The sequence below is a fragment of the Euprymna scolopes genome, chromosome 46, assembly GCF_053919585.1.
Source record: "Euprymna scolopes isolate OS-2025 chromosome 46, ASM5391958v1, whole genome shotgun sequence".
Classification (NCBI taxonomy): domain Eukaryota; kingdom Metazoa; phylum Mollusca; class Cephalopoda; order Sepiida; family Sepiolidae; genus Euprymna; species Euprymna scolopes.
Window position 1 is genome coordinate 180,752,366 of NC_136527.1, and position 14,533 is coordinate 180,766,898.

A 14,533-nucleotide genomic window follows, 5' to 3' on the forward strand; every position below is an offset into this window, starting at 1 on the left:
CTCATCAAGAACTTATTTACTTTAGACTTGAACACTACCATATTGTAGTCAACCGGAAAGCAGGAAAACGGAAGACAATTCCACAGGCGTGCAGTTCTAAGAAAGAAGCTTTGTTCATGGAATCTACGTTTAGGTTTAGGCACAGATAAAGAGTGGGGGAAATTATTGATAGTGTTTACAGCTAGACGAGTGTTTCTTGTGAAAGTTTGACGAGGGGGGACCATAGATTGAAGCTCAGTCGAACACTTTTCATGAAAATAACGATACATCAGAGACAAACTAACAACATCTCTTCTGTGAGATAGAGGTTGCAAGGAGGAGAAAAGGACATCTCCTACGAGGCTACGAAGTCTATTTTGAACTCTATCAAGGCAGGACAAGTCCTTTCCAGCAGCTCCTGCCCAGATGTGGCAACAGTATTCCATCCTTGGACGTACATGGCTCTTATATAGATAGAGAATAGCATCAGCAGTGAGATATCTACCGGATCGATAGAAAGATCCCACCATTTTTCCAGCGGCCTTGGCAACAGAGTTGATGTACGTGTTCCATTTAAGATCAGGAGTAATGGTCAAGCCAAGAAGCTTGTCAAAACTTGAGGCCTCCTGAAGACGAGAGCCATTCATTTCAATTGATGCCAAATGTGGATTAGAATGTTGATGATGTAAAGAGAGAAGCTTGGTTTTAGATGCATTAAAAGTAACCAGCCACTCCTTTCCCCATTGTACTACATGCTCAAGATCAGAGGAGAGAGAATTGGAGAGAACTTGTTCATTTACTGTCTTAGATGTGGTACCATAAATGGTAGTGTCGTCAGCATAAATGTCTACAAATGATGTAAGGATATGATTTGGAAGATCATTAATGTAGAGCAGGAAAAGAGTTGGGCCCAGGATGGATCCCTAAGGGACACCGGCATTAATACTGTGAGCTTCTGATTTTTGTCCCTCAACTACTACTCTTATGAACCTATCAGAAAGAAATGATTTAATAATTGAGAAGACTTTTCCAGCTATACCATAGCTAGCGATCTTATGAAATAAACCTTTATGCCATACCCTATCAAAGGCTTTAGATATGTCAAGAGCAATTGCCCTAGAAAGATTGCCTCCGTCGAGAGATTTGCTAATCCTATGCGATATAACTGAAAGGACATCTGCTGTAGATCTAGCAGAACGGAAACCATATTGAGTGTCACTAAGAAGGTTGTGGCTTCCTCAAATTTCTGGTCTGGCATGGGACGCACTTCCCTGTGTTCGTTTACCTTCTTGAACAAACCAGGCCAGAAATACTTCTGTTTAATGGAGTGGAACGTTTTCTCCACACTCATATGACCATTCGCATCATGGTATTGTTTCAATACCTTCATCCTCAAATGTGACGGAATATATAATCTAATTACAGGATCGTCGTCGGGTTGCGATAAATAATATACGATATCGTTCATTATTATGTACTTTTTTCTTCCATCTTCGACGTTTTACCGCTCCTCAACCGTTTCTTTAATTCGACGATCTGACTATCGGCGTCTTGTTCTTTACACATATCCAAACCTGATAGTGTAGGACGCTCGCTTACTACCGGTGAGTCTTCGTCATCCTTATGCGATACAAACACTCTTGGTTCAAAACGATTCGAGTTTATCGCACTCACCGTATAATTTCTATCGTCTATCTCTACGGGAGGATCGTCTTCATCCCGACTCGCATTTACTGCACGGGATAAGAGATCCGCACAGACGTTATCCTTTCCTTTCAGATACTGTATGGTGCAATCATAGCCAGCCATACTTAATGCCCACGTCCGTATTTTCCTATTCTGTATCGGAGATTTAAACAAGTACTCCAATGGTCTGTGATCCGTGTAGATGGTGAACGTAGCACTGTGCAAGTAGTGATTCAACTTGCTTAAGGCATAGTGAATCGCATATGCTTCTTTCTCTATTGTTGACCATCTAGTCTGGGTATCAGACAACTTATGAGATAGAAAATAAATGGGTTTCTCTATCTCCCGACCCTCCTCTGGGTCGTAGACCATTTGAGACAAGGTTGCTCCGATCGCATAATCGGAGGCATCCGTGTATAACCTGTATCCTTTATTAGTGTCCGGGTATGCCAGCATCACCATCTCTGCCAGCTTCGATTTCAATCGATTAAAAGCAGACTGACATGCATCGTCCCAACAGAAACGTGCATGCTTCCTAGTTAACCGAATTAACGGTTCTGCGATTACAGAAAAATCCTTGATAAATCGCCTGTAATAGGATGTCATGCCTATAAAGGATCTAACCTGCTTAACAGTGGTTGGGGTCGCAATTGCCTGAATTGCTTTAACTTTGTCCCTCTCCGGCTGGATACCTTTCTCACTTACTCGGAATCCCATATATTGCACTTCCTTGCCGAAAAACTCACACTTCGCCGCCTTTAACCTTAAATTATGCCTACGTAAGCTACCTAGCACTTTTTCCATATGCCTAACATGTTCCTCCTTTGTTTTGGAGAATATCAAAATATCATCCAAATAAGGCACGGCGAATTCTTCCTGTCCCTCTAATACTACGGACATTAGCTCCTGAAACACTCCCGGGGCGTTAGCAAGTCCGAAATGCATTACATTAAATTGGAACAGTCCTCTATGACAGGTGAACGCAGTTTTCTCTTTATCTTTTTCGTTCAACTTTACCTGCCAATACCCTGATTTCAAGTCCAACTTTGAGAAGTATTTTGCTGACCCAAGCGAGGCCAGTATATCATCAATTAATGGTAGCGCTCAGGCATACTTCTTTGTTATCTTATTCAGGGCCCTAAAATCTACACAGAACCTCTTTGTTCCGTCTTTCTTTTTTACTAAAACTATCGGGAAACTCCACGAACTGTTTGACCTTTCTATCACCCGCGCCTGTAGCATTTCCTTTAGTGCTACATTAACTTCTTCTCGTTGTTTGAGAGGTGTTCTATAAGGGATTTTCTTTATGGGATCGTTTTTTCCTGTATCGAACCTCATCTCTACTGTGTCAGTGCGGCCTAAATATCTATCCTCTGTGACGAATAAATCAGTATTTCGTCGCAGGACTTTATTTAAAACTTTCCTCATTTCTTCTGGCACTTTTATGCCGTTGAGGTTACTTTTGTTTCCCGACTTCCTTTGTTTATTTGGTTGTGATATCGCCATTACTACTTCTGTTCTTCTACATCTACCTATCTTGTAACCTTTCCTTAATTTTACTGTCTGGTTCGTGTTATTCATAATTAGCAAGGGAAAGCTTTTCCTACCTTTAATTTTAACTACCGTGTTCGCTACGGATACACCACTTAGATCACTTAGGAAGCCCTTATCTATCTGCACTACTTCGTAATCTAAACCCTGACCGTTTCTCATTCCGGCACGAGCTGTGCAGGCATGTAAATGCTGCGGTTTCAGGGTGAAATCGTGCCTTAATCTAACTATACTCGAAATATGAGCCTCCTCTTGCAGCGCTATGTACTCGCTGCCTAATCGGATTGCTCCTAAATCAAAGTACATTCTAACACTATTTTGCTTGAGCCAGTCTCGGCCCAATATGACGTTACTATTAAGGTTTTTCGTCACTACAAAATCATGTCCAATGTACTGGCCTCCTACTTTAATCTGTAAACGCGCCACTCCTTGCACTATGAGAGGTGACCCGTTTGCAGTCCTTAAATTCATCTCTATTTTCTTTATCTCAGGATTCTCTCTGAGACCTTCTAATACAGTACTTTTTATTACTGAAATTTCGGCGCCAGTATCTACTAAAGCCATAAACTTATTTTTCTCTATCTTAATAGGGATGCAATTAGCGGCGCCCATATGTCCTATGATCTTTGAATGTTCACCCCTCTTCCTCTCGCTGGGCGTCTTGCGAGTGGGGTCTGCTCGTTTCCCGACTTAGGGAAGGTGCAGTTCCTGGCTATATGGCCTTTTCTGCCGCAATTGTAACACTTAATCCCCGGCCAAGGGCGCTCTGTTTCTCTTGCCTTGAAGCCGGGCCCCTATTAAATCCTCTATAATTCCCCTGCCCCCTATCTGGCTCTGGGAATCTTTTTTTCCTTATCGCTTCTATATTCCTCTGGCGCCTACTATAATTTATTTCCATAGGTTCTTCTTCTCGGTCATTGCCTCTTATGCGGGTGTGTCACCTTCCTCGATTAGGGCCTTTTCATAGGCTACCTTGAGGTCCGATGGTTCTTCCCTCATGACAGCGATTTTGACTTCTCTGTCATATAGCCCCTCGATGAAGAAACCTATCACTTGGCTTTTTATTACTTCATTGTTCGTATCTAGGCTACCATACGAACCTTCAGCCAAGTGCACTAACCTCTGCATGTAGTCCTGCAGAGTTTCGCTTCTACCCTGCTTAATATTTGCTAACTCCCTAACAAACTTGGTAGGATCTGCCTGGACTCCAAAATAATTATCTAGAGGTCGTTTCAAGTCTACCCATGCCAAACTCTCATTGTTGGCTAGTAGTCTTAAAACAAACTGTCCTATTGGGCCAGCCGTCGTAATTAACGCTAATTGGCATTTTTCTTCCTCTGTTTGGCTAACTATTCTAGTGTATTTATCTATATCATTTAGCCATTTTCTGTATTCCTGCGATCGTTGAGTGTCTAATGTTTTTTTTTTATTTTTGCTAACAACGCATCCCCCCAGAGAGTTCGAAATGGCCTTCCCTACATTGTGTAGTTCAGCCCCTAGGATCTGAGCGAAATTTGTGAAAAACTGCTGTTCCATCTTTTACAATTATTTTCAAAATTATACGAGAAAGAAAAAAGAAAGACAAGAAATATATATAATTTTTTTTTTAACAAAACTTTTTAAGAGTCGAGGTTTAGAAAAATATTGAACAAATCAACTAACCTTTCCTTTTCCTCAGGTCCAGTGTCCTTTCTTCTTCTCTTTCTTGCTTCTGTGTACGCGTTTCTCTTCGTCGATTGATTCACGTTGTGTTTTTTTGTGTAAGAATTCTTTTTGTTTAGTTTTGTTTTTGTTAAAAAGTTCTTACTTATCACTCTTGCGGAGTGAACTGGTCATCAAGGCACCAATCAATACTATGTTGTATTGTGGTGTGGCCCCCCAGGTTGGGAATTGTAGTAGTTCGTAGGACTGGCTGTGGCACACCGCAGTTTTAATTACGTCGATCGTCCGTGGTTTCACCTGTTTACTAAGCGGTTATCATGACAACGAGTTAAGACTAGTGAGTTATCTCACCTTAGACTGGCACTTTTTCTTATCCTGCCTCTCGTCAATTGTCAAAAAATGTCATAACAGTGTTGAACCTGAAAACAAATCGGTTGACAACTTAGAACGATCAGTCGTAACTGAAAAACATGTATTAAAGACGTAAGTCACAATTGCGTTGGTTTTGTATAAAATTATATTTTATAATATACATATTTACAATTTATTAGTTCGTCTTTTTCTGTTGGTGGTTTTGAAGTTCACCGCGATGGTAACAGTTTCGACGATACAGTCTTCATCGACGTTCTGTTGCCTTTTTCTCTCCTCTCTCTGCTATCTCTCCTATCTCTCGCGCGTCTGTTCCTTATATGGCATTCAGCTCAACTTTCTTACGTCACGCGTCCTAGAGCTAATTTACATATAACCAACAAACAATTTAGGTCTCGGCTTCCATGTGAGTCCTTAGCACGTTTTTGTTTTATTTATTTAGTCGGGCGATTACTTCTGCACGTGCCGATAATTCACCTGTTTACTTAATTGTTATATTTATCGGGAAATTCCATTCATTGTTTTTTTTGTTCGCCGTAGAATGCCGTGCAAAATATGCGAATTCCAGTAACCCGAATTCTCGTTTTGTCAACAATTACGATCGTCCGACTTTTTCTATTTACACTGCGAATTCTTTATTTGTCTTTAATTCATACTAGTGGACTATCAACATTCGATGTCCACCTATCAAGTTAATAAAAAGGGATTTTACTTTAACCTTTATGTATCGGTTGGCTAGGGCCAACCGATACATAACAGGTTATATATATTGGATGTCTGGTTAGGTTCCTGCATGGGGACGAGGTTGTCGATTGGGCACTCCCCGTGTGTCGCCATCTGGTGAGTGCAGCGTTTTAGTTTTGCAATCTCATCATACGAGAATGTTTCATTCATCAAAAAGTTGGAATTCTTGGAAGTCACTCTTCCATTTAGGATGTAATTTTTGTATGAGTAATGGTGGTAGAAAATTCTTTGCCATTCTGCACACCGTTCTTTCAGCCCTGTATATTTGGCTTTGGCATACTCCATTGCCTATATAAGGGTCCACTTTTCTTCCCGGCTCCACTGTGTTTCATGGTGTTCTCCCTGGTCTTTTGGGGATTTGAAGTCAGTTTCAGCCACTATTATAGCTCTCTCCTTTATCTCATAAATCTCATGTGGAGGTATATATTTATCAATTTGTGAGACTATAGAGAGTTTTTTTGGTTGTTGTTGCCTCCAGTTTTTCTCTTGGTAGATACGTTTTTTTATTATTTGGCCCTCGAATATTTTGTCCTTGTACCAACCCCATTTCTCAAATCTTGAGTATTTGAAGCAGTGAAAGATTTTTTTTCTTTTCCTCAATCGACCAATTCACTGTTTTATAATTACGTTTTCTTGTGGTCATTGCTTGGTTTTGCCGGAGTCCAGGATTAGAATTTGTCTGGTCTGGTGGATTCTCCAGCTTAGTGTTGCTACCTGTAGCAGTATCACTAGGAAACGTTACACTGTTATTTTCCACGCATGCCCCAGTGCGTAGCCATGATGAGGGGACCTTTTTATCCTGGGCGTCGTCCTGCCAGTGTGTACTTTTTATTATTTTTTGTTCATATATTTTTTGGGAACATTTGGTTGGGGTTTACTTCCTGAAAGAAGCATCCTCATATCTGTGTATCGATCCATGTACCTTTGCAGGGACACTCTGAGATACACTAATAAACCCCTTTACAGAGAGACCGAAGATACAGGAGGTCTGTATCTAGTAGGCTTCCCATTATCTCCTTCGCCAGTGTGTGTTTTCATGTGTGTAACTAAAATTGATTTTAGAGAAAATGAATGTTTACATTGTTCACAAGAATATGGCTTTTCGCTTTTTTGTTTTATTTTACTTCAGTCGAAGTTCTCAGAAATCAAGGGGCCCACAACCTGTGACAAACATTGAAGTCTATATTAGATACATAGATATTCGAATGTTCCATTAAAGTTCTTTATCTCTTAAAAACTGAGTTAGTAAAGAAATTGAGAACATACTTTTTCTCTCCCCAATTAACCATTTTCATACGTTGTAGTATATCTTTCATTTTGGTCTCTTCCTCTTACTGGATTCCAGGACAAGAATTTATCTAGTCTGGTGGAGTATCCAGCTTCTTTCTATTACTTGAGGTAACAACACTTGGAGAAGGTGCACCCGTCTTTGTAAAAGCTAATGTGGGTTAGCCATAGTGAGGAGTTCTTATTTGGGCAGCGAATACTATGAGATTTTGAATATTTGGTCAGGGTTTTCTTCTATTTAAAAAGTATCGTCATGCCAGGTTGTTCTGACAAACCCCTGTACAGAGAGACCTTAGAAACTCAAGGACAGTGTCTAGTAGGCCTTCAAGTTCTCTTTCACCAATGTGTTTTCATATGTGTAACTAAATTGGTTTTTGGGGAAAATAATTTTTACATTGCTTACAATATGGCTTTTCGTTTGTTTGTTTTTTACTTCAGTAAGTTTTAAGAGATCAAGGGGCTCCCTCAATTTATGCCTGCTAATTGTATTTCGTTACAGCTTAGTCCTTCAGGGATTGCTTCTAAGTATTTATGAAGATTCATTTTTATTAAGCCAGTTGCCCCTTTCACAACAACCGGTATGATGTTTATTTCTTCCAGAAACCATGTCGTTTTCACATCATTTTTTAGGTCCTGATATTTTTTATCTTTTCTCGTTCAGCTCTTTTGAGGCCAAAATCATTTGGGACGGTGACATCCTTTTGGGCTTGTTCCATATTACAATATCTGGTTTGATGGCTTTGTCCTTTATGTATCTGCCCGTTTGTATAGCTTTGTCATAGAACACGGTCACATTTCTGTTTGATGTTATCGGTGGTGGTTCATGTACCCAGATTTTCGGCGATCTGTCAAGCTGCATCTCTCCACAGATCTTCCAATGGAGGTACTTACATACTTTGTTGTGACGGGCAGTGTAAAGGCTACCTTCCAATAGGATTGGGTATGCAGACATTAGATGGCTTGGGCTTTCAATAGCATGTGGCAAAACCTACACTGGCCATTTGTTTTTAGGCAAGCCATTTTTTAAATGCCGTTGTGAGTAAGCCCTGATGTTGCCCGGCTACAATAAGTCTTTCCTCATCAAATGGAAGTCTCCCACTCTGGAGCCATTGCAGTGAAGCATCTTTATGTATATACTTCTGGTTGAGCTCCTCTAGGAACATTTCTGCTCTCTTATTTTGTTTCCTCCTTCTGTCGCTGGTTTATCATGTATGTCGAGAGTGTTCTGCGGTATGACTCGTCCAAAGTTTTCAGCAAGCTTTGTGATTGAGGTTTGTTGAAAAAGGTTATCATAATGGCCTTTCACCATTTCCATTGTCATGTCCGTTGAACTTTTAATATATTGGCCCATGCTCACTATAGTGGCTTGATGTTTATGATTGAATTCAGGCCTAAGCCTCCTGTTTTCATGATAGGTATATCCTGTTCATGCATTGGTTTCGCTATGTTACCTTATGTAGGGATAGTCGTTTCCTGGTCTTTGTATCGAGCCTGTTTATGTTATATTGAGGCCAGTCTATAATACCGAAACTGTACGTGATCACAGGTATTGCAAGCTGGTTTATAGCTATAATTTTGTTTTTAGGGGTTAGTTCAGATTTGAGGATATTTTTCAAACGTACACTATATTTCTGTTCTGCCCTACGTCTAATTTTATCGTGTTCCACATTTATGTTTTTCTCAATGGCGTTGTATTTGTATGTGGAATCCACTTCAAAATCGTCAATGAGGCTGTCGTTGATCTGTAGTTGTTCAGCTGTTGTCTTTTCCATTTTTTATTGTGCATTTAACACATTTATCAAATCGCTTTTTTGTATTTTACTTCAGTAAACTTTAAGCGATTAAGGGGTGCATTTCTGGAGCTAACACTTGATTCCGTTGTGATTTAAATTTATATCCGAGGGCTCTTTTAAGGATAGATACTGTTTCCTTTATGGCTGCTATCTGTATTTCATTACAGCTTGGTTTTCTAGGGATTGTTCCTAAGTATTTATGAAGATTCTTTTTTATTAAGCCAGTTGCTCCTATCACAACCGGTATAATGTTTATTTCTTTCAGAGACCATGTCGTTTTTAGATCATTTTTAGGTCCTGATATTTTGTTATTTAGGTCCTGATATATAATCGCCAGTGTGTGTTTTCATATGTTCAACTAAACTTGATTTTCGAGAAAAAGAATGTTTACATTGTTCACAAGAATATGGCTTTTCGCCAGAATGTGTTCTCATATGTGTATCTAAATTAGCTTTTGTAGAAAAAGAACGTTTACATTGTTCACAAGAATATGGCTTTTCGCCAGAATGTGTTCTCATATGTGTATCTAAATTAGCTTTTGTAGAAAAAGAACGTTTACATTGTTCACAAGAATATGGCTTTTCGCCAGAATGTGTTCTCATATGTGTATCTAAATTAGCTTTTGTAGAAAAAGAACGTTTACATTGTTCACAAGAATATGGTTTTTCTCCAGTGTGAGTTCTCATATGTATCGCAAGATGTGATTCACGTGAACATGAATATTGATATTGTTCCCAAGAATATGGCATTTCCCCAGTGTGAGTACTCATATTCATAGCTAGATTTTGTTCCTCAGAACCTGAATGTTGACATTGTTCCCGAGAATATTGATTTTCGCTAGTGTTAGTACTCATATGCGTAGCTAGATTTTGTTTAGCAGGATGCGTATATCGATATTTTTCACGAGAATATTGCTTTTCCCTAGTGTAAGTACTCATATGCATCGCTAATTTAGGTTTCTCAGAACCTGAATATTGACATTGTTCCCGAGAATATGGATTTTCTCCGGTGCGAGTACTCATATGCATAGCTGAATTTGGTTTCTCTGAACGTGAATATTGCAATTGTTCATGAGAATATGGCATTTCTCCAGTGTGCGTACTCATTTGCATCGCTAGACTTGGTTTCTCAGTACGGGAATATTGATATTGTTCCCAAGAATATGGCATTTCCCCAGCGTAAGTACTCATATTCATAGCTAGATTTGGTTTCTCATAACGTGGATATTGACATAGTTCACGAGAATAATGATTTTCTCTAGCGTTAGTACTCGTATGCATCGGTAGATTTAGTTTCTCGGTACGTGAATATTGATATTGTTCCCAAGAATATGGCATTTCCCCAGTGTGAGTACTCATATTCGTAGCTAGATTTGGTTCCTCAGAACTTGAATATTGACATTTTTCACGAGAATATTTATTTTCTCTAGTGTTAGTACTCGTATGCATCGGTAGATTTGGTTTCTCAGTACGTGAATATTGATATTGTTCCCAAGAATATGGCATTTCCCCAGTGTGAGTACTCATATTCGTAGCTAGATTTGGTTCCTCAGAACCTGAATATTGACAGTGTTCACGAGAATATTGATTTTCTCTAGTGTTAGTACTCATATGCATCGCTAGATTTTGTTGGTGAGAACGTGAATATTGACATTGTTCCTCAGAATATGGCTTTTCTCCAGTGTGATTACTCATAAGCATCGCTAGAATTTGTTTCTCAGTACGTGTATATTGACATTGTTCACGAGAAGATAGTATTTCCACAATGCGAGTTCTCATATGCTTTACTGAATTTGATTTATCAGAACCAACAATTTCACACGAATCCGATTTGATCTGTAGCAAATATTAAAGAAAATATAGACATAATTGGATTTAAAACAAGCGTTCAAGCAGGAACATCTGCAATGAAAAAATAAATTACATTAACTTTTATTATTTATTGACAATATTATTTGTAGTAATTTGTATTTAAATATTTTTAAAATTTCTACGAAAAACGATGCAATTAAATAGAAATGAAAATACGTTTCGAATACAATTAACGAGAATTGAGATTTGCTAAATAAAAAAAAACGAAGAGTTCGAATCGTAACAAGAAAGTTATTTTCTGAAAGCTTTGAAAATCTTAGCAGAACTTCATTTTCGCTAATTATCCTCGAAACTTGTTTTCATTAGTAATTAATGTTTTTACATTGTTTTTCGGGATTTAAAGATATATATTTGGTGCAAGGTTATAAATGGTCCACAAGTAATCTTTTTTACTATAAAAATCTGAAAAAAAAAATCTTTATAATGTACGTACTTGTCACTGCATGAAGATGTCATATTAAAAAAAATCACGTAAATCAATCAAGTAGTTTTTTATTTATTTAAGAAAATCAAATATTATGAGAAATTTTATCGAAGAAAAACTTCACGCCATTTTGTTTTTGAATGATTAACTGCTAGCGACACCTATTGGGAATGTTTGGAATATAAGATCACCAAGAGGGAGACAATCGACTTTCCACGCTATAGAAAAAAAAAACACTGGACACTTAAGACATTTATGTTTTTGAGGATGTTGAAAACGAAAAATAACGTTTAAAATTCCAGCAACCGAGTAGTTTCCATGATATAAAGAAATGTTAGGTTAAAGAAAGTGGGGGATCACATTTCTATAATAATTTAACGTATAATGATCACCCACTTTATGGCCACCATTAGTGTAAAACTTGAATTTACGCCGCTGAAATACACATTTGCCGAATTTTTGTTGGAGGAGCGTCAACGTGTGGGTGCTCAATTTACGTAAAATTCTTCATATCTTGGAAACTACTCGTTTGCTGGAATTTTAAATATATTTATTATTGCGACGTGAAAATAAAATAGAAACGATTGGTTTCACTGACAATTCAATATTTCGCTGTCCAAATCTATATATGTGGCGAAAAAAGCGGTACCCCCACCCTCTAATTTTTTTTTCGTTTTTTTTAATTTTTTTCATCGGATTATTAATGAAATGTAACTAATCAACCATATTATCAATAAATAAATAAATAAATGAAATGAAAAATACAAAAACATTTCATTATTTAACCTAAAAAAAAAAAAAATTGCTTCATTTCTAATATTAAGTTCCCGTAAATCGATACTCTATTTTCAGAAGCATCGGCTCTTTTCGGCTAAATTTCGCAAATATTGACTTTCTAAAAAAGCTGTTTGGCTTTCAAAAAATGCCAATAAAGGGCTACATTTGGCCAAAAATGTCGATGTTTCCAAAATGAGGCAGTCTTGCACTTACACCCGGCAAAGTCGAAAGTAAGTTCGACAACTCTAGAAGGGTCATATCAGTATTTTACACCGTCACTTGATTAAATAAAGTAAACGAACAAAATATACATTTTTAAATATATATTTAAAATTATTTATTTAAGAGAAAAATGAAACAAGTTTTAGAAAATGTATTATTGCATTAACAGAATAAATAAATAAAATAAAATCTGAAGTAATGAACCAAGTTATGAACAAAAAATAAATTTATATAAGAAAATAAGACAGTTACGCAGTTAAGCAAAGTCGAAAGTTCGACAACTCTAGAACGGTTACATCAGTATTTACACCGTCAAATCATGTGTTATTTTGTTAAGAAAATTATATCGAACAAATTGGAAGAAACCAGGTGTATCAGAATTTTTGACACCCCTAACAGGAAGCTGCGAATAAAATAGAAAATAAACTCTTAATTTTTCTTTTAAAAGTGGGTTGTTTATTTTCTTTATGGGTTATACTTAAAAAAAAAAAAACTATTAAACTTGTATAAACAGTATTTTTTTTATTAAAAAAAACAAAAACAGTAATGAAATTATTGTGAATTTTACGAGTTGTTTTTACGTATTGTTTAAAATATTTGAAAACATTAATAATAATTCGTAATATCGTGATAAAACTTTAATAATTTGTAATATTTTTCAATTCTTAAACTTTAAAAATATATCAAAATTTTTCTATTGATTCAATCTTTATATTTTCAGGGTCAATGTGAAATTTTATGCTCTTTCCAATAAACCGAATATAATATTTTAGACAAACGTTTTTTTAATTCACGCCCCCCCCCATCATTTTGAAATGTCTATCAAAAAATAAATAATTTACACACCAAAGTTTTATATATCACAAATTGAAGATAAAAAAAAAAAAATCAATAAATATATTCAAATTTAAAACAAAAAAAAAAAGTGTTCAGAAATTTACCTATAAAGTCTGTAGGTTTGTATTACTGTACACAGATTCGAAAAAGTTGTCAAAAAACAAATATATAAAAAATAAATGTTATCAAAGGCAAGATAAGTTACTTTTCTACAAAATTGGATAAATTTTTTGTGTTTTTATTCAATGTAACATGTTTAATCAGCTCGAAAAACATACAGTGTTTACCGATGTATTCGAAAATTAAAGATGGCGTCTCACACCCTCTTTAACACCGTAAGTATGGAAAAAGGTGTTATAAATAAAAAATATACAAAATACTATTAAAAACCCACCGAATATGTCACGGTAACATATTGAGCGAGTTTTTAACAGTATTTTATGCGTTTTTTTTTTTTTTATTTATAACATCTTATCCCACATAAGTGTGTAAAGAGAGAATAAGACGCCATCTTGAATGTTCCAATACATCGGTAAACACTGTATGCTTTTCGAGCTGAATAAACATGTTACATGGAATAAAAACACGAAAAATTATATCCAGTTTGGTAGAAAAGTAACTTATCTTGCCTTTGATAACATTTATTTGTTATATATTTGTTTTTTGACAACGTTTTCGAATCTATGTGTACAGTAATACAAACCCCACTTTTTTTCTTTTTTTTAACACGTTGTTTTTTTGTTTTTTTTTAAATGAAACCTTTGTCCTTGCTCCTTTAATTGAAAAAAAAATAGGGTTTGAATTATATATTTCGAGTAGTTATAAGCTTGGAAGGACGGGCGCGGAGTCGAATTAATTCACACTCTCCATTTTGAAGTGTCCATTAAAAAGTACGTAATTAATTTACTGACCAAAGTTTTATATATCGCAAATTGAAGATAAAAGATCAATAAATAATATATTAAAATTTAAAACAAAAAAGTGTTTTTAGAAATTTACCTATAAAGTCCGAAGTTTAAAACCATTTTTTTTTTGTTTAATCACGTTATTTTTTATTTTTTATTTTATTTGTGCCACCTTGGTCCTTGCTCCTTTTATTGAAAAGAAAAGGAGGGTTTGAATTATATATTTCGTGTAGTTATAAGCTTGGAACGACAGGGGGTCAAATTAAAGAGAAATAAGAAACAATTTTAGAAAGTGTATTATTGTCATAACAGAAAAAATATAATACAAAAAACTGAAACTTTGTCGTGTGTAAAGCGTAAAACTTTAAATAAAATATTTAAAAAATATTTTAAAATGTCGAAATATTGTTTAAAATATTTGAAAAC

General features: G+C 36.2%; 1 protein-coding gene across 2 annotated transcripts in view; it reads right to left on the minus strand.

The window, feature by feature from the left end:
* Nucleotides 1–8,766: 8,766 nt before the first annotated feature.
* LOC145271297 (uncharacterized) overlaps nucleotides 8,767–14,533 on the minus strand; it is a 17,943-nt gene continuing 12,176 nt past the window's right edge. The window contains exon 2 of one of the 2 annotated variants that reach the window (XM_080126848.1): nucleotides 8,767–10,906. In XM_080126848.1, the coding sequence (XP_079982974.1) occupies nucleotides 9,380–10,849 (1,470 nt within the window). In that variant the 5' untranslated portion in view covers nucleotides 10,850–10,906 and the 3' untranslated portion in view covers nucleotides 8,767–9,379. Of the gene's footprint in view, nucleotides 10,973–14,533 lie in introns of both variants that reach the window. The other variant, XM_080126847.1, reaches the window with a different exon arrangement.